Below are 22953 nucleotides of genomic sequence, written 5' to 3' on the forward strand. Positions count from 1 at the left end.
TCTGGGACCATACATTGCTGCTGCTACAACCTTGGGGTCAGGGGGTAGCTCTGCTCCTATCCTTTAATCCTGTTTAGGAGGGGTTTTTAATTGTGTTTTGTTGTGTTTTTTTATGGTTGTTGGGTCGATTGATGGAGTCAGTCTTCCCAATCTTTTCTGACTAAAGTCTTAGTGCTGGTTAGGTGGTTGGTATACTCGTTTGTCCTTGTGGTATGATCTATGGTCTAGTCACATTGTGGTCACGCCCCCGTTGACAGATCATCTAGCAGTCGCCAGCTTTATAGGTCACTACCTTGCTGGGGTCTCTAGGAAAGCAGAAGCAGGCTAGGGTGACAGTAACCACTCAGTCAGCTATGCTATCAGGTAAGGAACCAAAATATTTTACCTCTAAAACTTGTTTTCCCTTATTCTTAGCTGTCTCTACCCCCCTCCAAAGGTGGTATTCAGCTATATATATATCTGGCAGGTAAGTCTCATGAACAAAATGATATTTTTATAATAAAATAAAGTTTGTTCATACTTACCTGGCAGATATATATATTCATATTGCCCTCCCTCCTCCCCTCAGGAGACAGTGGCGTTAGAAAATCTGAATAGAAAATGGGAATGGTTCTGATGCCCGCGCCCCAGCGCGGGAATGTGTACTAACCACCTGATCGGCCACTGCGTGTGCCATGAAATTTGAAATTCTGTCGGACCTTCGGAGAATACAGCTATATATATATCTGCCAGGTAAGTATGAACAAACTTTATTTTATTATAAAAATATCATATTTAATTTCTTTTTTCGGGCATGAAACATGAAAACGAGTTCAAGTTTTTGATAAGAAATGATCAGTGAGAGTCTAAAGTTTATAAAAAAAAATATTTGGGAGAAGAAAAAAATGTTTTAGGGCTGAAAGGGGTAACTTTACTAGTTTTGCGTTTTTAGGTCCTGTTCATTGGGGCGCCTTATTTTTTTAATATCTGTGGAGCTTATTTTTTGTTAAAAATTTATACAGCTATCATTTAACATGTATAGATTATGGGAAAATAAAACATTCAACTTGCTTTCATGGTAAAAAAATTTTATAGCACTCAAAAGTGAAAAATAAAAAATAAAATTTTTTCAAAAATTTTTTTTCATAGTAAAAATGATTTCAACTTTTTTTTTTTTTAGTGCAAACCAAGGATAAGTGATCATATGATATCCCAAATACTAAATATGGAAGTTTTGTTTTGTTTAGACAGACATCTTGACCCTTCCAAAGTTGGAGGCTGAACTGCGCAAGACCTGGGCTGAAATCCGCCCAGACGTCATTCAAAATCGGGTTTCATCGGTCCCTAATCAGCTGAAGGAGGTCATTCTTCGCAAAGGCGGACCCACAAGGTATTAGGAGAGTGCTTGGTGAGTACCCTGATGTAATTTTGTTTTGTTTGGAAATGTTCTAAAATTTTGGTGAATTTTTTTTTGTGTGGTCATGCCAAAAATGCTGCTCTGACTCAAGGCAGCAATTCATTTTGACCAAGAGCAGATCTTCTGTGATAGTCAGAAGAAGCACATCTGACATCCAGAGGGTCTATAGTCTCTCCTCTTCCTAACGTTCATCTGTACTCAGATGCCTCATATCAAGGTTGGGGAGCAACCTTGGAGGAACCCAGGCTTCGGGCCTCTGGAGGGATTGGGAACGAGAGGAGTCATAACCTTTGGAAACTCAGGGCTGTAAAGAAAGGCCTCAGGTGTTTTTCAGTCCTAGTGCGCAACACAGTAGTGGGTCTGCTTTGCGATATCGTAACTGCTGTGTCGTATCTGAGAACTCGGGGGAACAAGATACAGTAATTAGAACCTAGAGGTGTATGCTCTCCGCCATTCAGTCTCATTCATCAGGTAATCAGGAATTGTGGGAGTGTCAAGACATCTATGAGTCTAGCTCCTTGCTGGCCCAAATGTCCTCGGTTTACGGAATTCCTAATGCTCCTTACGGAAGTTCAGATGTTCCTCCTCATGCGGAAGATCTTTTAGACAACCGCACTTTCACCATTATCATCCAAACTCTTGCGTGATGAACCTAGTTGCAGGCAACTGCTGAGCGAACAGCTAGACAGTCCAGACAGTGTCTAGACAGTGTTTCTTTCAGCTTGAGAAAGTCAGCCCGTAAGCTTTACCAGGTCAGCTTGACATGGGGAAGTCTGTATTGTAAGGAAGGTCATTCCATCTTTAGGCCTGCCATAACCAAAATAGCTGGTTTTCTCTTATTCCTTTGGAAAGTCAAGATTCTTCCATTTTCGGCTATTGCTGGCTACAGCTCAACAATTAGCAGTACATTTTTCCATCTTCCCAAAAATTTCTTTGTAAGATCATCTTTGATTTATTATGTTCCTTTAAGTTTAATGTCCGGTCTTGCCGACTTGGGCTCCTTCGTGAGATTTGTCGGAAGTTCTAGTGTTAAGATAACTGATTAGGTGTTTTCTTTCTTTCAGCTTTAGCTACAGATAAAAGGTGGGCGAGCTTCGGGAAGTTTTCTAAACTGGTTTCCTAGGCGGGAAATGATAAGTATTTCTCTTCTTCCGGAATTCGTGGCGAAGACAGAGTCGGAGGCTAAAACTCTGCCTCGTTCGTTTAAGGTTCTTTATCTGCAAGTGTTCGGTTCCGGTATCAAGGGGGGATGTCTTTATGTCCGATGCGAATATTAAAGTCTATTTATCAAAGGTCGAGGAACTCCGTCGGCTTCTGCGTACACTTCTTGTCCCACCATGGAGTCCTTCCCGTCCGCTGTCAAGGATGCGATTAGTTACTTTCGGAGAGAGGGTTCGTGGTTCCTGGTTCATGAGCGTTCATTCCACAAACACAGTTGCGGGCACACTTCACGATTCTTGTGTGGTGCGAGCTTTATGCCCTTGAACACAATTTAATTTGACTTTACATTATATTTAGCATATAACAGTTTTTGCATTACCGCACAGTATTCGGAGTATGTCCACTTCATCTTCCTTTCTAAGGAATGGTTCAGTGTCTTTTATTCTGGGGGTAGTTTACTTGCAAGTCCGCCTGTGTTTTCTTCCTTTACTTAAGAGACGTTCAATTCGCTGCAGCGCATATAGCAGCGAATTCTCCTATCTAGGGTGTGTTCAATTAGCTGAGGTGGTATCCTCTTAGTGCGAAGACTCGGAAGGTTATTCTCTTAGTCAACGTTTAACAGTGAAGTTTATTATCTAGGGTGTGCTCATTTAGCTAAGATGGTATTCACGTAGTGCGGTGGTTATTAGGTTAACCAGATAGAGGAATTACTTTTAGGCTTTAGAATCTTGAGCAACAGTGATAGTATAATCACATGAACTTAAGTTTAGTACGTTTTAAGTATCCTAGTCTTTGATAGTTTCCCTACGAGAGTCCAAAGTGCTCTCGTAGGCTAGCCTAGGCTGTTTCGTTGGCGCTGGGATACTTCTTCACTTGTTGGCCGTCGGCTTTTGCCGCAACCTGCAGGGCGGGGGGTCAACGGCTCAGCACACTACCTCATTCCCTCCATACTGGGTAGGCTCTGAATAGCCACTTGGGGAGATTCATCGTTCTCCTCCTTACATGAGAGTTATTCTCTTAGTCTGTGTGTAGCGGCTAACCCTATTATCGTGGGTGCATTCATTTAGCTAAGGGGGTACTCTCTTAGCGTGGAGGTTGTTAGAGGCGGCCACTTGGAAGTTGGTGTCGGTTTTCACGACTTTCTACCTCAGAGACATTGTTTTCTTCGAAGAAGAGTTACTCGCTTGGTCTCTTTGTAACGACCAATTAGATCTTATAATTATGTAGTAATGTCAAGGGTGGGAGGAACTCCAGGTAATGAATGTAGTCTGAGGAACTTTGTATTCTCTGTTGTTAGGGGTTCATAGTGTATTCTCTGTTGGTAGGGGTTCATAGTGAGAGTATTAAGTTTGACGTTAGTACTGTGAAGTTAGGTAGATCAAGTGGACAGGTTTAGTTTCTTCAACCTCTTCTGCACAGACATCGGTGGCAACGGGCGGCAAAGAACTCGAAGATCCTGCACACTCAACTTCTCCTCCATACACGAGAAGCTACAATAGCCACATGGGAGGTTCTTCGTACCCCTCCATACATGAGAGTGCTTTGATTAGCCACGTGGGAGGTTCATTGTACCCCTCCATACATGAGAGTGCTTTGATTACCCACATGGGAGGTTTATTGTACCCCTCCATACATGAGAGTGCTTTGATTAGCCACATGGCAGGTTGGTCGTTCTCCACTACTCATGGGAGGCTGTGATTAGCCACATGGTAGGTTGGTTTTTTATTTTGCTACTCTCTATCCATGAGGAGGTTTGAATACCACGAGAGGTAGCTCGACTCAGACAGTACCTAGACATGAGACTGACGTTGGGGGTATTCTTTCTACAGCCATTCTTACCTGCCGAGTGAGATAACCAGGCGAGGATACATTCATTTATACAGAGTAGGCAAATAATGAGTTACCTGCTTTCCCTGTTGGCAGGTCGGGCTGAATTAGATTGATCCCACCTCCTTAAAATTTTGTTAATCGGTTCTAATTCAGGTGCTCAGGAAGTGTATTGCAATATGAAGTTTTCATAATAAAACTAAAATTGTAATACTTACCTGAACACCTGAATGATTCCCACCTTGCTCCCCACTTCAATTTGAATAGTGGATAACGCAATTGGGGATCTCAGCCTCACTCGGCCGGGACTTGCAACAGTGTTGCCAACGGTACTTCAGGTAGCTCATTTGACAAGATTTTCCTGTAAGCGTTGGTAACGCTGACAGTTAATTACCCACTTAGTGGGCAAAAGCTATGGGGATGTAGTTCGGGCTGGTAGGTGATCAGGGCTAATTCAGGTGTTCAGGTAAGTATTACAATATTAGTTTTATTATGAAAACTTCATTTTTCTGATGAAGGAGTGTGTTACTCACCTCAAAATGGAAACAGCATGTTCATTGTTAGAATCCATCCACTCTTTCAATAGGCCCAAAGAATACTTAGTGCCAAGTACCCATTCATTGGGATTCTTGGAAGTACCCCTGATTTGTCTGCAGCGGGATCATACTTCAGTTCAAGGTGCTGTGCTTTGGACTGGCGATGGATGACCTCTCAGATGTTAATCTAGGTGTTCACCCTGGTTGTCAGCTTGGGTCCAGTTGAGAGGTGGTTTGTCAAGCCATCAAGTTGTTTGCTCTTGGGACAACCTGGATGTGTGTGTTCTGGCCATTCAGCCTCTTCCGGGGTGAGTAGCAATGTTCATCACCCTTTGTTTCAGGACAACGCTGATGGCTCATCATCGGTACTCTGACCTGCTGACTGGCCTGGTCAGGGCACTGCTAGAGCTACCACTTGACAGTTTACTCCCTGCACCTGCATGCTTGGAGGTTATCCAGCATATCTTGTGAGAGAGAGAGACTTTTTTCTTAGGGCTGCAAGGGAAATGTCTTGGTACCTGTGTTGTTTCATCATGAAGGTGTACCAAGGAACGTGGGCCATCTGTAATTGAAGTCATAGAAGGGGTGTCTCCAATCAAAGTGTCTGTTCAGTGGATCATAGCCTTTCTCATCTTCCTTTGCCAAGACAAGCTACTCTCCTTTTCTGTGTAAAAAAAATCCCACTCATCCTTGTTGCAGGTCTTCAAACTGAATGGGCTGGATCTCTCCACTTTGGTGGAGTTGTCCATACTAAAGAAAAGTTTTGACCAGTCTTGCCTTCCTCAGAAATTACTTCGCAAGTCGGGAGTCTCTCTTCTGCTACAAAGCCTATCATGGCACTCTTTGTGCCTGTAACGTGTTTTGGACAGAGACCTCACCCTCAAGACTGTTTTTCTCTTAGCTTTGCCTCAATAAAAATGGTTGGAGAATTAATGGGCTTTTCCATTTCATTTGGCACTTGGAAGGATGGGTATCCCTCATGTTCTTTTTTCGTTCCTGAGTTCGTGGTGAAAACACAGAATCTGTCTGCCCCGGATGGGAGATTCAAGAGTTTTTAGATCCCCTCTACCCCAAGACCTCATTGGTGGTAACCTGGATGAGATGCTTCTTTGCTTAGTTCATGGTGTTAGGTAGTATTTGAAAAGGACCCTCTCCCAAAAGCTGGAGTACAGAAGACTTTTCATCAAATCACCCAAGTGCAGGAAGTTGTCAAGGAACACCCATTCTTTCTGTCTTTGTGTAGTGATCAAGTGGGCTTATAACTCCTCTGTGAGGAGGTTGCCCTCCCTTCTTGTTTGAGGACACATGAAATCAGGGGTGTGGGACTGTCCCTCACTTTTTGGAAGAACTTTTGGTATTTCAGGTAATGAGGGCTGGTGTCTGGCACAAACAGACTACCTTTACTGCATTCCACCAGAGGAACGCTGCCCATAAGTATTTGGATACCTTCTTCCTGGGGCCTGTGGTGGCTGGTCTGTAAGTTGTGTAAGCACCCAAGCTTCTGTCAGACAGAGAAGTATCTCACCCAAGTACCAAAAGCCTTGTGTAAGTCTGGAGATGCAATGTTGAGTGACTTCCTCTTTCAAGAGTTGTGTTTAGCCTGAAGTACCTGCTGGAATCAGATAAGATACAGGTAAGAACAACAAATCAAGCATCCAATTTTAGTCATATTTACTACAATGTGTCACCCTCTATCCTCCCTCTTTTAACAACTGGGGGACAGTGGGGACATGATAGAGCTTATTCAGAATCTATTACTTGGTAATAGCCAGAATTAAGTGGCCTTCCGACATGAGATCCTTACAAGGAAATTTTTCCTTGAGTATTTTGTTATAATGCAGCATACTTTGGCCTAGGGCCCTTACTGCTCTGGTCAACTGTTCCACCAGACTGATGGTAGGTTACAGGAATCACAACATCCCTGGCTTGTAGTATATGCAATTGAGAGCATGGTATTTGTGGGTGGAATTCAACTCCAGCCAGTTGCAGAGATGGCCTCCCACCAAAGGAGTAGGCTTCATGTATAAAAGACAATGATTTGTATTTCTGTAGGGACAGATAACATATTTTAAAAGTAATTTGTATTTTTCCTAGGTATATAGACCAGAGCCTCTTACAATTTGAATCCACCTCAGCCACCCCACTTTGTCCCTGTAGCTAAAGGAAAAGTGAATGGTGATGTAAGGGTAGTGAGGGATATTGCCCCACTCACCCCATCTCCCCAGCACGTAACATCCTTGTTACCTAGTTCAATGACTGCTCCAGCTTGTGCTGAAGGATATTGTTGTATAAAAGGCTCTGGTTTTTTATACCAAAGATTCGTATGTTACAAGTTATGAGGTGGATTTTATGATTTTAAAAATGTGCTTGCTTGTAACATGGGGTCCATAAATTCTATAACACATGTCTGTTTTATGAAATATACTTTTTTAATGTATATCTTTTCAGATGCAACCAAGGACAAGGAGTTCGTATAGCTTTAGTTTTGAAAGGGACACACAAAGACATGTCCAGAAGACATCAATGAATACAACAAAAATCATGAGTGGTCTAAAATATGCAGCATGAATATTGTGCGGTATAGGATTAGATGGCCTTGGTAAAGAAGAGAAGAATTTATGTCCTCATGAAACGTTGACCTCCGAATTGCTCTGGAATGGCATTTTACAATACTTAAGGTAAAATGTATATCAGTAATTGTATTTGAAGTAGATCATGGGAAAGTTCTCTGAGTTTAGATAATAATTGGAATGTAGCTCAGGAATATCTTTTATTGTTGTCATGTTATGTATATGCAAGTGTTGGAAATGGAGTAATTTTATTATGATACAATGGAAATAAACATGTGAATAATTTTACCAAGACCAAGTTGATAGGAATTTATGAAGTTGATGAAATAATGTGAAATGTTTGAGTTGTTTCAGTATTGTCTCTCAAGTGAAACAGAAAGTAGACCCAGTGAAAAAAAAGGGAAAAGTAGAACATTTATGAAAATCTGCTCTGGTGAATTCTATTTTGATCTCTCACGCACAGTGTCATGTCACTTATCCTCAATTTATATCATCAGTTGAATTTTAGCAAAATATTTTCACTTTCTTGTCCGCCGTTAGTGTGAGTTGTTTGAATGTTAGAGTTTGCCATGTGATAGAAGTGAATGAAAAAGAAATTCATAGAAATTCCATTTAGAAAGTGGATTTTATATATAATTGGTGACATTGTGATTTGTGTATGGTTTTTCTTTGGTAATGATTTGTTGCCATGTTTAGATATGAAATTATTAAAATACATGTACTTTGAGGGAGGAAAAGAAGAAATTATTTGAAGTAAATACTATATATGTGTGGAAATAGAGGAAGCCTTACAGTTACAAAGTACAGTATGTGGTAAACTTTAAAAGGGTGAAATACTGATAGAAATCTGTATTAGGTTTTGTTATAACAAGCATCATGTGGTCATACACGTATTGCAAGGGAACTTACATTAGTTTTGAAGAAATATCTTTAAATATTTCAACAATTTGTAAGGAGTTTGTGGTGTGCATGTGAAGAATTGGTTCGCCCTTAGATCTTTACCCATACTGGTTCAAGTTTGTCTGTCTGGTGAAGGTGATCTCTGCATGAATAATGGCTTTTATTTGCATGAAGTGTGGGACCAGTTTTTGTGAAGAAAGTGAACTTACTACCCATACATGCGTGGAAAGTGAGGTTACCTCACCTGGCACTAAAGAAATCTCGTCTGTCTGTCAAATATGTGGCAAAGGGTTTTTACAAAAGAGTAAGCTAACGAGACACATGAGGACACACACGGGAGAAAAGCCTTTCTTGTGTCAGGAATGTGGGAAAAGTTTTCGCCGTAAAGAACACCTCACCATTCATATACGAACACACACAGAAGAAAAGCCCTTCATGTGCCAGGTGTGTGGAAAGTGCTTTAGCCGGAAAGAGCACGTTACGAAGCATTTAAAAATTCATACGAAGGAGAGGAGGTTCTTTTGTCAGATATGTGGGAGAAGGTTCGGCCAAAAAGTCCACCTTACTGTGCATATGAGAACCCATACGGGGGAAAAGCCGTTTGAGTGCCCTGAATGCGGGAAAAGATTCTGCCAGAAAGCTGAGCTCAACACACACATAAGATCGCATACAGGAGAAAAGCCATTTGTTTGTCAGGAGTGTGGTAAAGGCTTTGGTCAGAAAGGTCATCTTGGCATACACATGAAAATTCACACGGGAGAACTGCCGTATTTTTGTCAAGTGTGTGGGAAGGGATTTACTGATAAGTGGAACTTAGATGATCACATGAAAATTCACAATAATGAGAAACCCTTCACTTGTGAAGAATGTGGAAAGGAATTTATTTTGAAAAAATACTTCGCAAGACATCTGAAAACACATGAAAGGAAGAGGTTGTTAATGCAAACTGATCCTCCGGTGACATTAGACATGCGGTCTTCCGAGTTAGTGAACAGAGAAGAAAGTCCTTCAGACTTCGAGACTAAGAGTGAAAAGAGTTCAGAGAGTACAGTTAATGTGTCTTTGGGGATGAAAGATGGAGAGGAGATATATCCTATTGAAAAACTTGAAACTGTGTATATTAAGGAGGAAACCGTTTATGTTAAGGAAGAACCTTTGAACTGGACAGTGAAAGACACTAGCATCTGTATTAAGGAGGAACCTTTCAATTGGACAGTGAAGGGTGATAGTAGTGTTATAAAGGAGGAACCTGTCAACTGAACAGTGAAAGTGTTGTGCATAATGGAAATTCAGAGCTTGGTCAACCTTCTGCTTGATTGGATTTGTATAGGTGAAGTCAATAATTTTCGAGAATCCAGGTAATTTTGACAAATTTTGTTAACTTAGATATTTTATTCCTATTTGTTAGGTCTAATAAATTGAATGATTTGTAAATTAAAGGTGAAATTAAATTTTTTTATTAAATAAGTTTAAATCAGTTGAATAAATTGGTTGTCCTTAAAGCTGCTCATTCACTTTTATTGAAAGATAACTGTAGAATATTAACCATAGGTGTGAATATTTGTTAAAGTCAAAGGGAATATCACACAAACTTCTTTTTTATAAGAAAGCCAACATTGTAGCATCATGGCAGATTCTATGGTGTCAAAATTGGTTGACTTTGGCTTTGAAGCCTGCTGGCAAATGCCAACCCACAAGTTCAAACAAGTTCCAATGGAGCTCCCATCTTTTGGAATCATATGAAAATATGAGTTATAAATTTTTCATCTTGTAATTTTGAATTATAGTCCTAGACAATCTTCAGTGTTTTATTAATCTCCAATTAAATTATGACAAACAATCACGCTGCTATGTTGATCATAACAGTCACGTGCATAGAGAGAAATGTGACACGCAAAAAAACTGTTGCATACACAGCTGCTCTTTTTCATCTGAAAGCAGCATTTAATTTGTAAGCTAGAAATTACATTTTAGTTTGGTGTTTAATGCAATCCAGCAGTTTTGAGAGGTTTGCCCTTTCATGATCTCAGAAAATTATGTAACGTGGGAGACCACTTTGCACATTCCACTGGGTAAAGTCCTGCTAGTAGTTGTGGGAAAGGGTCCTGTGTGAAGTTGGCTTGAATGATAGAAAAGTCTTGATACTGGGTTCTTCACAAAGTATGTTAGTTCTGTTTTAGATAAAAATAAGGGAATTGTTAATGAGGTAAATAATCAGTCCTCTGTTTCAGTTAGCCTCAATGTGTAAGATTACACTGTATAGAGAGTATGCCTCTAATAAGGATTCTATAATGCAGTCCACCTTATTAATATTGGTACTCTACAGTGTAGCAGTTTGCTCTCACCTCACAGGGAGCACCAATAACGTCAATCAAAATTCACAAGAACCACCATTACAGAGATCATGTACATCGCAAATATGAGCAAGCCAGGGAAACAACAGTACCAGAGTTCACTACCAATACAATAAGGGCCCAATCGGAAGGGGCGCTCGCATTTGCATACTATTTCACCTTCATTATGGCGCTGAATAATCGTGATGGGTTCCGGCGCTTGGTCTTCAAGACCTAAATTTCATAATCAGTCAATCTAAAGGTTTGTTCGTGATTATCACTTAAAACCATTTAATGCTGTGTTAATGAAGGTCTTCCTTTTGTGATCTGAAAAAGAGACAATAAGTTGCTCCCAAGGATTACGTAGTTCCCTGTAGGGGAGGTTAGTGCTGCTAGTGCACCTCAGATGATGCACTGTGGGCATTACTAAACGGTGTTTGCAGCATTTTTGGTCCTTGGCTACTCCCACTTCTTAGCCTTTTACTTCACGTCCATTCCCAATCCCACCCTTCAGTTATGCTGCCCAACCTCTCTAACTATTACTTCTTAGTGCAAGTGTAGGGTTTTCTCCCAGTTCCACCTTTAAAGGCTTGTACTTCATTTCTTATATTTTAAATTATCTATCTTGCTGTCCAGCCACTCTTAACGCCCTCTTTTCAGCATCTCAAGCACTGAATGGCTGGAAGTGCTCCACTGCTTGGCTTGACAGCCTAAATCTCATAAAATCAACCAACCCAAGGATCAGCTGAATATTTCAGTGCCATATATTGTATATACAGACTCATGTTTCATAGATGTTTCTCTAGCATTCGGGTCATTTCGGCCGTAAGCATGTTTACGTGCAAAATGGGCGCCGTGTTTAGTACCAGCCCCTTGGGGATGTACATAAAACATGAAATAATAATGGTAAATACCATAAACATAATGGTAAATACCATAAACATAACGTCTTACATTGTTTTGGATGTTACGGCCTAAGTGACTTACGGCCGAAATGACCAGGACTGTTTCTCTATAGTGGTTAGAACAAATACTGCAAATTAGTTTTTTCAAGCTTTTTATGTTCTCATCGTAAGAATATATAACAACAATTACTGAGAATTTTATTTGTAGTTTAGCATCAGTATTCAGTATTGTAAGGAGTATCCATTCAAGAGTGAATGTATGTGCACTTATGCACCCGCATGCTCATGAATGGTGTGTTTTGCCTTGGTATCATGTTTGGCTATGTAACACATTACAGTGGTAATACTGTAATTGTCATGGAAGTCCAGACTGGGCTATGACAACCAGCTACACTCATGAGCTTGTAAGTCCAAACTGACAGGGTTAGATGTTGTCCACTGCATTTGATATAGGTACACTACCTCACTCAAGCATTTGTGAGAGTAAGCTTTCAAGTGTCTTTTAGAATGCAACTTTGATGGGTTTGGTACAAGATCCTGAAACCTCTAAAGACAAGATATGAGGATAATAATATCCACGGTTGGAAAATCTGTGAAGTGGAAAACCCCACTGTTTCCCCTTGTTTTTTTCAAAAGCTTCTTGCTGCTGTAAAACTATTATGAGGAAAAGGTGTCCAAATAGTGAATAAGAACAAAATTTCTAGAACATTATCACAATACACAGATCGGTCAAGAAAATTTCAAGTGATGGCTTTAAATTAATAAATGGAGTTGGATGTGCAGTTGTATTCAAAACAGCCTATACCTAGCCAGTTTACTGAACACATCCATTGCCACTGTAGAATTAACAACTGTTGTCCAACTGCAGTCATTTATTTAGATTCTAAAAGTGCCTTGCCATATAAAATGGTATAATGTGTTTCATCCTTAAATACAATAGGCTCTAGAATGGCTTTTCTATATACCATGTTGTAAGCCCAATTTTTCAGTGCAGTTAGGATTTGTGTGGTGAAGTTAAGTATATTTTAGTTTAACCAGACCACTGAGCTGATTAACAGCTCTCCTAGGGCTGACCCGAAGGATTAGATTTATTTTACGTGGCTAAGAACCAACTGGTTACCTAGCAATGGGACCTACAGCTTCTTGTGGGATCCGAACCACATTATGATGAGAAATGAATTTCTATCACCAGAAATAAATTCCTCAAATTCTTCATTAGCCGGGTAGGAGAGTCAAACGCTGGGCCAACAGCGTGCCAGACGACAGCTCTATCCACCCCTCCTTTGTGTGGTGATATGAAGAACTGGGCAGAGGTATTAGGTTAGTTTTCTACCAGGTAGTTGCTGCAGTATCACTAGAGCAGTTGAGAAATCAAATCAAATCAGTTCAAAGCATCCAGGTGAAGACTGGACCTGTGTTCTCTGTAGGGGGATATGCCGTCTGTGCACCTCACACGGTGCACTGTAGGCATTAGTCAAGGTCTTTGCAGCGTCCCTCTGGCCCCTAATTGCAACCTCTCATTTCTTTTACTGCATTTCTGTTCATATTCTCTTTCTTCCTTCTTCCATGTGAGTAGTGGGTTAATGTGCTCTTCTTAGCAACATTCACTTCCGGGTGTGACGTCCCTTCCTAAACGAGTTAGGGTAGAAGAGACTCTTTAGCCTTGGCAGCCAACTCTTTTAGGAGAAAGATACTCCAAAATCAAAGGCTACTCTGAATACAAACCTTGTTCTCCAACTTTGGACTGTGCCATAGCTATTTTAACGTGGCCTTCAGTTGCTTGGTGGATTATCAGGAAAGTGCCTTCGTCTTTTCCTAATCTTTTCCTTCTGAGTGTTTTATTTCTAAATCCGCCCTGACTGTCCACCCCTAGTTGTTGTGGAAAACCTGGCAGATTTCTGTTGCCTTACAAGGTGTGCCAGCCCCACCTTGTCGACCAGTTGCTTCCAGCGTTTTTTTGACAATGATGTATGGTGATGTTAATTTATACTCTCAACAGAATTTTTGTAAATATAAATACTGTTATTGTTGATGGTATTGTTTATTGTTCTGTTGATTTTTACAATGTTACTGTTGTTATGGTTAGGTTTGGTACTGATTTTATGTTGTTAATTTTAATTCTTTCAGGAGACATTGAGGTGAACCCTGGGCCTGTTACTCATTACAGTAAGAAAAATTGCAAATGTGATTTCCTTCCTCTGAAAAGGGTGGTTTGTACTGGCTAGCAGAAAAATTATCCTTGAAAGTAGGTCTGTTTCCACAGTTCCAAACAGTTTCCTGCTGTTGACAGTTCCTGGGTTCCAGTTGACTGTTGTAAACTTGGTTTCCCCTACAGCTTCTGTAGGGGCTGTTGGACAGAACCAAGCACTGGAACACCAGGGTGTTTATAAAACTGGTGGTGTGGATAGAAATTCCACACCACCAGTAACTGTACTGTATTCTGCCGTAAAATTGAAAACTGCAGTATCAGCACAATTTTCGAAATTGAGATATACCACCTATTGGGCTCGTTAAACACTAATACACAAGTTACTGCAGTTTCAGAATGATTCTAAAATGCTTTCCATGAGTATTTAGGGGGTCCCATTTGCAGCATCTGCAAAATCAGTAGAAAGGCAAGGGAGTATCTACCATTTTTCTCAGTTTTTGTATTTTTGCAGATACTGCAGTCTTCCATTTTAGGGCAGTATTGCTCAAATGACTTTTGAAACTATTGATATATACTATATGAAATCATGGCAGAAAACAAACTACTGTTGTGTTGGTATATTAAGTTTGCAGTTTTGCTTGGTTGAGAGCAAGACATTCAAGAATCTTAATAATTCTGAGCCTTGAAGGTAATTTTTTCAGTGATAAAGACCCAAACGAAGAGTCTTTTGTCATTTCTTATGACAGATGTAGTTAGCATGCAATAGAATCCCTCCTACTGCTACTTGGCATTTATATTTATGAGGAAGGAAGGAAGGGAAAATATGGTCACTGCTGAGGAGTGTATTGGAAGTAAAGTTGGAGCTTATCTGTTAGGTAAGATGAAGCATTGTTAAAACTTTATATTGACTTATGCTAGCAACGAGACACAAGCCACTCTTTCCAAATTCGGAGAGGCCCTGAAAATGAAAATATCAAATCCATATCTCTCCATAGGACTTGCAACACTGGAGGGACCATAATACATTGTAAGGATTTGTATGCACATTAGTCGAGTAAGAGATCATCTGTAGGTGCCCCCAGGTGTGTATCAAGTCCAAAAAATGGGAGAGAGTGCAGCTGTATTCTAGACAATTTTTACTGGACTGTATTAAAGTTGGGTAAGCAGGATGAGGGTCAGGAAAATTAAAGGAAACCCCAAACATTGCCATTATTGCCTTAGCTGAGGCCACATGCAGAGTTTCTGTAATAACAAGAAAAGATGTTCTTGTCTGTTCCACAGAGTATGAGGTATGGGAGGGTGTACTGTAGCCCATTATTATTATATTTTATGAGGGTAACTTCCTCCCCATCAGTGGAGTGTTCGAGGCACAGGTCAGAGCAATTAATGTTGACAGCAAAATGCCAGGTAATGGTGGCAGACAGGAAGCCAACACTTAAACATCATCCCCCTGCAGATCCTTAGCTATAAAAACTCTCAATGATGAAGTGCATGCAGGAGAAACATGTCTTAACAACATTGTGAAGGTAAGTATGATAGTATGAGGTGTGGGGGCTGCACTGTTGCCCCATATTGTTACATTTAGTAAAGTAACCACTCCCTCAGGTCAGTGTAGTGTTCTAGACACAGTTTGGAGCAAGAAATATTGATAGTGGCTGATGAGAAGCACATCAGCAAAATGCCAAATAAATTATGACAAAACATCCCCGGGTTATCACGGGTTGGCTTTGCAGATCCTTCAGATACATTCATAAAAAATTATTTCCTAGGTTACAACGCATGTTGTGTGTTTACGATCACCGATCGGACGGAAGAAATATGGCTACAAAACGACGGAATAGTCAACTTTTGGAGGTTTATTTGATGAAAAGCTCAATAAAAATGCAGGTTATGTCATTTTCAAGACACCCAAAGGATTAAAAGTAAGGGTTTCTTAAGAGTTTCGACGACACCGATCAGATGGAATGGAACCCTGTCGTAAACTGGGAACTGCCAGTATATGGAATAGTTTTTGGAAATCCACAGCAATCGTTTTCTCAAGTATCACCTCACTGGTGTAAGAAGTAGAAAGAATTCCAAGAATACCAAGGCTAAATTTATTCATTTTAACAGGAGCCCTGAAAACTGTCCCCTTGTAACATCTTCCTCACCTCTAGTTCTCAGCCCGTCTTAATAGGAATAGAAGAAAGCAGCTTTGAAAATTGACATATAGAAACATAGCTTTTGGATTTTCATTTCTTGCTGTCATTATTTATCATTATTATTATTCAGAAAATGAACCCCGTTCATGTGGAACAAGACCACAGGGGCCCTTGACTTGAAATCAAGCTTCCAAAGAATATGGTGTTCATTCAAAAGAAGTAACAGAAGATACAGTAATGGGAAATAGAAAGAGATCAGTTATTAGAAAACAGATAATTTAACATATTAATAAATAAATAAAAATGTAAGTAAAACATTAAAATACAATTGTTCATACACAGTATACAAACCCTCAGCCTATACAAAAGGATTATGCTTCAGCGCAGCTGGAAACGGCCGTTTAAGTTTTAAACAAGGTGGTTAGGCAGTTCACTACCGAGCCCTGGTAAGCATTTAGTTTGCTTTCAGCTGCCGTGCAATGTGAAGTGCACGTACCCTCTGCCCTGTTTGCTGTTTTGTTTTGTTTACATCTTCATTCCCAGGGGATTGTTGCTTGTTTGTTTTCTGAATATATTTTGTGCTTGCTTGTGCGCTTGTGGTTTGGAATCATGCAAATCCATGAATCATTTAAGTAAGTATAGCTTAGTTTTGCACCAGACCACTGAGCTGATTAACAGCTCTCCTAGGGCTGGCCCGAAGGATTAGTTTTTTTTGTGGCTAAGAACCAATTGGTTACTTAGCCGGGACCTACAGCTTATTGTGGAATGAACCACATTATAGCGAGAAATGAATTTCTATCACCAGAAATAAATTCCTCTAACTCTTCATCAGCCGGCGGAATCGAACTCCGCCCATCGTGACGGTCTGAAGCTCAACCAACTGCCAACAAAGGGCTTCCATGAATCATTTGATAAGCCTGTTGAGCAGAAGGCTAGTACCCAACTTGTCTGCCCTGGTACTGCCTCTAAACCCTGCAACTGTTACCGCTCTATCCTAGATGTTGACCCTCATGTCCTCTACATGAGTTGCAGGGGGCATGATTGTAAACCTGATTATATGTGTGACAAGTGTCATGACTGGTCTCGTGTGCAATGGGTGAAGTTCCCGCAGAGGAGGAGATACGAGAAGAAGGCTTCCAAGGCACCCGGTTGTGACATGCCCCAATGACACCGGTGGTTGCCGATCCTTCTTGCTCTTTCCTTCCCCCTGTGAAACTCCCATGCCTTGCAATCACTCCTACAGGAGTGATATCCCCTCTGTTGTCTTCGCTTGCCTAATCAAGTGGAAGGTCCATGTTTGGGGCTGGTTACCAGGACGTCCTCTGCTCAGTAATCTCTGTTAACTCAGGGGAGGGAGGATTCCCCTTCAGAGTGAAGGGAGACTGCCAACCCTAACCCTACTTTTGTTTCAGGAGTGGAGGAGAATGAGAAACTCTGAGAAACTTGGCACTCCCTGGGCCTCTTGGGTGTCCCCTTGTTGCAGGGCTTGTTGAGTCACCTGAGAGCTTCCTGTGCTCCTGTGATGGCCCCCTGTGACTCACGCTGCCATAATAGTGACAAGTGCCACTGTTACGATGTCTGCCATGGCTTCGACGTCTACCAGTATGATGACTCATGCTCCTCCCTTGATGACCCTTGCTGTTGTAGACAAGACATCTCCTCATGCCCCTTCTATGGTCTACCCTGTGGTAGCCCATCCTTCTGGTGTGGCTTTTGCTCCCCCATCCATCTGGGATCAGCTTCTCCATGCTCTCCTGAAGATGTCCAAGAAGAAGTTGTAGAAGAGCAGTTGCAAGGTATCGTCCTCATTGTCTTCAAGTTTGTCTGTTGCTGCCTTCTCTCTTCTTCCAAAGCTCAACAGCAAAGGAACAAGAAAGTTGCTTCTCCTCCCTGGAAGAAGTCCCGTCATGGGGCTTCCGAAGGATTGCCTCCCTCCATGGGGAGGCAGAGGGATCTCTCATTGGCTCTTCCCGGTCTTTGGACACAGGGGCCATGTCACGGGTCTTGCAGAGACCCTGTGACTTGGAAGCATCAAGTGCGCTGATCTCCAAGGAAACCCATGCACCCGATACCAGTTCCAGAAAGTCACTTTTCAGGACTGGTGCAGTGCCTACCTCTACCCATGTCTCTTCGGACACTCAGGCAGAGAGAGCAACCATTGAACATTCTTTACTGTATGTGATTTGGAAGCTCTTAAGTGCGCGGACCTCCAAGGAGGACCATGTCATGTCAGGTACTTGGTTTTGACTAACCTCGAGTTGTTGATCATGTAGACCAGTGTGGAAGGAGAAATCATAGGCAGACATAAAAAACTTACTTTATTTACTTCATGGATCCGATCCACCAAGTGCCTACATTGTGACCCTTCGCTTGGTCCTCTGTCAGAATGACAAGAGTGAAGCGCAATGTCATGCACAAGTACTGTATTCTCACCAGAGTTAACATATTCCCTCTCTTTTAAAAGAAAAGAAAAGAAATCTACTTTCAAAGCAATAAACATTACATGGCACAAAAAAATAAAATTATCTACTTATAAAATCTAAGATTTCAGGGATCCACTCTCAAATACTTAGCTATTCTCAAAGAATTTACCCCCTTTTTTGTTAACACATCAGCCAACTGTGCTTTTGAATCTACCCAAAATATCTTGAACTCTCCATTCTGAACCAGTTCTTTGAGAATAGCTATGTCAGTTCTCAATCTCTTTTCTGAAACATTTTTAACTGAGTACACATTCTCATAAAGTGAGCGGTTATCTACACAGAGTTCCACAAGCAGATTTCTCTTTCCATCATACAATATTTGAGACATGTTCTCCAAGATAGTAGGCCATATCCACTGCTCCAGCAGCTGCTAGTGTTTCTGCTGCAAGAGTGCTTCTTACAACCCTTCTTATTTTCTTTTGACTCCCAGTATAAAGGACAACTATTTCCATTTTCACCCACTAGGAAAATCACAAAGCCCCAGCACTACTAAAACCATCAGGGAGACTGGCATAAGAAGCATCACTGTACACAGCCAACTTAAACTTAAAACTGTCGCCCAGTCCTGGGAAGTAAACACAGATCTCAAAGGTACAGGCTTTTCTTAGACTTTTGTTTGTTTCAGTCAGATTGTTTACTTTAGGGTTATTTATTTTACAGCTAAGTTCCAATACATCATATGACAAGTCAGGTCTTGAATTAATACATAACCATACTAGTTGGCCTACTTGACTCCTAAAATTCTCCTTTTCTTCTTCATTACACTCTGTATTCTTATTTAATCCTCTCTCAGCACTTACATTTATAGATTCCAGAGATTTACAATACTCATTTTGATGAAGTGTGACACCATGCTCATTCTGTACAATATCCAGGCCAATGTATCTGAACACTATATAGCATTACTTTGCTCTGTAACCTGAAAATGACTTCTGATTTGGGCACTGACTATGCTTTCAAACCTCTTTATTCCTCCCCACAAGAAGTTGTCTGCTTCATCAAAAACATACCACACAACTCTCCTTCACAATACCAATAGAATGCTGCAGAGTCAGTTTTCACCTTATTACATCCCATCTTCAACAGGAAAGTCTTCACTGCGAGATACCATTTTTTAGCAGCATCATTAAGACCATATACACATCTTTTTAATTTCCATAGTAAGGCAGTCCCTGGGTTACGACAGGCTACGACAGGCTGGGCTTATGACGTTCTGAGCTTATGACGCTCTTCAAATATATTCATCAAAAATTATTTCCCTGGGTTACAATGCATGTTCTGGGTTTACGACTCCGACGACGCCAATCCGACAGGAGAAATATGGCTCCTAAAAGGGCAGAATGGTCAAAATTTGGAGTTTTTTTGATGAAAAACTCTAAAAATGCAGTTTACATCATTTACAAGGCACTCAAATGATTAAAAGTAAGGTTTTTGTACAATTTTCGACGATGTTTTGGGTTACAACGATTTTTGGCTTACAACACAGTGTCAGAACGGAACCCCCATCATAAGCCAGGGACTGCCTGTACATTATCATCACAGCCAGACCCTCAAACCATTCACTCTTTAGGAATGCAGCCTAAATATCAATGGAATTCACAGCCCATCTTTTGGAAGACAATATACCAACAAAGGACCTCAACACTTCCTTGCTAACAGTGGGAGAATCTGACTGGATTTCTTCTTTTTCCTCAAAACCTCTGGCAACAAGCCGTGCTTTAATTTTCTTTTTCCCATCACTGTTTTCCTTTTCTGCTACGCCCATTGAACTGACAATGCCTCTTGACCCAAGTTAGGAATTTCCTCATTTACACCAAAATTCTTCCAGGTTTTTAGTTCTTCTTGTTTTGCTTCATCAAGTTCCTGACTTTCTGTGTTTTCACAAGCCATTACAGTGCTACAGTCGACCCCCAGTATTGGCGGGGGATGGATGTCACTACCCCCTGCAAATAGCTAAAATCCGCAAATACTTAAAACCCCTCTGAAAATGCTTATACTGCAACTGCCTATTTTGATTGTTCAAAAACCAAAAACCCTCTAAAAATGCTTATACTGTAACTGCCTATTTTGATAGTTCAAAAACCCTCTAAAAATGCTTATACTGTAACTGCCTATTTTGATAGTTCAAAACCCTCTAAAAATGCTTATACTGTAACTGCCTATTTTGATAGTTCAAAAACCCTCTAAAAATGCTTATACTGTAACTGCCTATTTTGATAGTTCAAAAACCCTCTAAAAATGCTTATACTGTAACTGCCTATTTTGATAGTTCAAAAACCAAAAACCCTCTAAAAATGCTTATACTGTAACTGCCTATTTTGATAGTTCAAAAACCAAAAACCCTCTAAAAATGCTTATACTGTAACTGCCTATTTTGATAGTTCAAAAACCAAAAACCCTCTAAAAATGCTTATACTGTAACTGCCTATTTTGATAGTTCAAAACCAAAAACCTCTAAAATGCTTATACTGTAACTGCCTATTTTGATAGTTCAAAACCAAAAACCCTCTAAAAATGCTTATACTGTAACTGCCTATTTTGATAGTTCAAAACCAAAACCTCTAAAAATGCTTATACTGTAACTGCCTATTTGATAGTTCAAAACCAAAAACCTCTAAAAATGCTTATACTGTAACTGCCTATTTTGATAGTTCAAAACCAAAAACCCTCTAAAAATGCTTATACTGTAACTGCCTATTTTGATAGTTCAAAACCAAAAACCTCTAAAAATGCTTATACTGCAACTGCCTATTTTGATAGTTCAAAAACCAAAAACCCTCTAAAAATGCTTATACTGTAACTGCCTATTTTGATAGTTCAAAAACCAAAAACCCTCTAAAAATGCTTATACTGCAACTGCCCATCAAAAACCAAAAACCCTCTAAAAATGCTTATACTGTACCCATATTTTAGTTTTACCACAAAAGTGCATTTAGTCACGAAAATGATGTGGAAATCGATACAGTATGTGAATATTTCTCTATGTTAATTTTCAAATAATGTGTATAAATGTTTCATATAGAGAAATCCACAAATAGGTGAGTCTGCGAATCCTGAACCACGAATAGGAGGGAGTGGACTGTATTTCATTGGGTTCCTGCACTCCATCTCATAAAACTGGTATCCATTTTGCTACATCTCTGTTCCACTCAGTGGCTGTTATATGCCCATCTTTATGTTGTTCCTGTAGATTTTCCAGCACGGCTGTGAACTGTTCCTGTCTGCTATTCACCAGTCTCTTTTGGCAGGAATCTTACTCTCTGTCCAGTCTTTGGAATACCCTAGATTGTTAAATTGTCTTCAGATGTAGTGTCCTCAACTGTGGTGTGGTTCTCTTTTTCTTCCTCATTTTTTTTCATTTTCAACTGGATTCATAACTGCTTCTATCTCATTCTTCTTACTATTGTCCATTTCACCCTTTTCTCTTTGATGCCTCAAAATATCAAGCTGTGCATTTCTTCCTTCTTCAGTGCTTCTATCAAAACTGTATGGTGTCTCCTGAATGTGCATTTCATGTGCTCTTACAATATTTGAACCATATTTCAAAATCACTGTTTTGCCATCTTGACCAGTGACTTTTTTTCCCATTCTTTCCCCTCTTAAAATAAACTTTATCTCCATTCTTAAGGTCTTTACCAGTGATTCTTACTTTGTGTCTTAGTGCCCATCATATTTTCTCAGAAGTTTCAGCAGCAATAAAGGCTTTTCTTGCAGAATGGCTAGCATTGAGATGTTTGGCAACTATTTCACTAGATGTTGTACCCTCCTGTGCAAGAAGTTCATCATTCATGGAACAGTACGTGGTAGGTTAGTGATTCTTTACATGAGTTGATTGAGGGCTAAAACCCCTACCACTTGGAGACAATTTTAGCATTGACTGCCCATGCCAAAGCCACTTTTAAAGACAGTTCTGGTTGCTCTGCCATCATTTCGTCTATAACTGCATGATTATGCTCACAAAGGGAGGCTATGCTGCTGTATGCATAACTTGAATGTTCATGTTTTCACACATTTCTAGAAGCGTCTTGTTGGCAAACTCTCCCCCCCCTACCCATTATCACAAGTATTTCACAAGGGTCCCAAACCAGTTCCCAACCATGTCTTCATAATTTTCTATATTATCTCCTTGGGTTCTTTACTTCTTGTCACAAGATTTTGAGAACCTTGTTGCCAAATCCACCACATGCAGAAAATATATATCCCATTTTTTGTACTGTACTCCTTTAGGTCTAATGCCACTACTTCATTGAACTCCTTTGCCATATTCACACTAACAGTTGGCCTTGATGGTGTTTTCTTATATATCATGTAAATGTCACAGCTATCTGGCACTTCTTCCAGGATACATGTAGCACATTTTGTCCTTAACACCAGCATCCTTCAAAAGCTGACTCAGTCTCTTAGTTGTGGGATGACCGAATTGTTGGTGCAATTTTTCTATCTCCTTTTCCTTTTCATCATCTCCCAAGGTCATCATTATTTTTTCTGTTTTCTTCCAGGCTTCTTTCTCATCCCTTAGTGGAAGGTAATAGTGTCCTGAAGAAGTGCACCT

General features: G+C 40.3%; 1 protein-coding gene across 4 annotated transcripts in view; it reads left to right on the forward strand.

The window, feature by feature from the left end:
* The window catches only part of LOC136853211 (zinc finger protein OZF-like), a 270715-nt gene extending 260526 nt beyond the window's left edge, over positions 1-10189 (forward strand). For 3 of the 4 annotated variants that reach the window (XM_067128587.1, XM_067128585.1, XM_067128588.1), the window contains one exon: positions 7369-10189. In XM_067128587.1, coding sequence (XP_066984688.1) covers positions 8544-9650 — 1107 coding nt within the window. In that variant the 5' untranslated portion in view covers positions 7369-8543 and the 3' untranslated portion in view covers positions 9651-10189. Of the gene's footprint in view, positions 1-1226; positions 1388-7368 lie in introns of all 4 variants that reach the window. The other variant, XM_067128586.1, reaches the window with a different exon arrangement.
* Positions 10190-22953: the final 12764 nt, after the last annotated feature.

Source organism: Macrobrachium rosenbergii, chromosome 26, assembly GCF_040412425.1.
Source record: "Macrobrachium rosenbergii isolate ZJJX-2024 chromosome 26, ASM4041242v1, whole genome shotgun sequence".
Lineage (NCBI taxonomy): Eukaryota > Metazoa > Arthropoda > Malacostraca > Decapoda > Palaemonidae > Macrobrachium > Macrobrachium rosenbergii.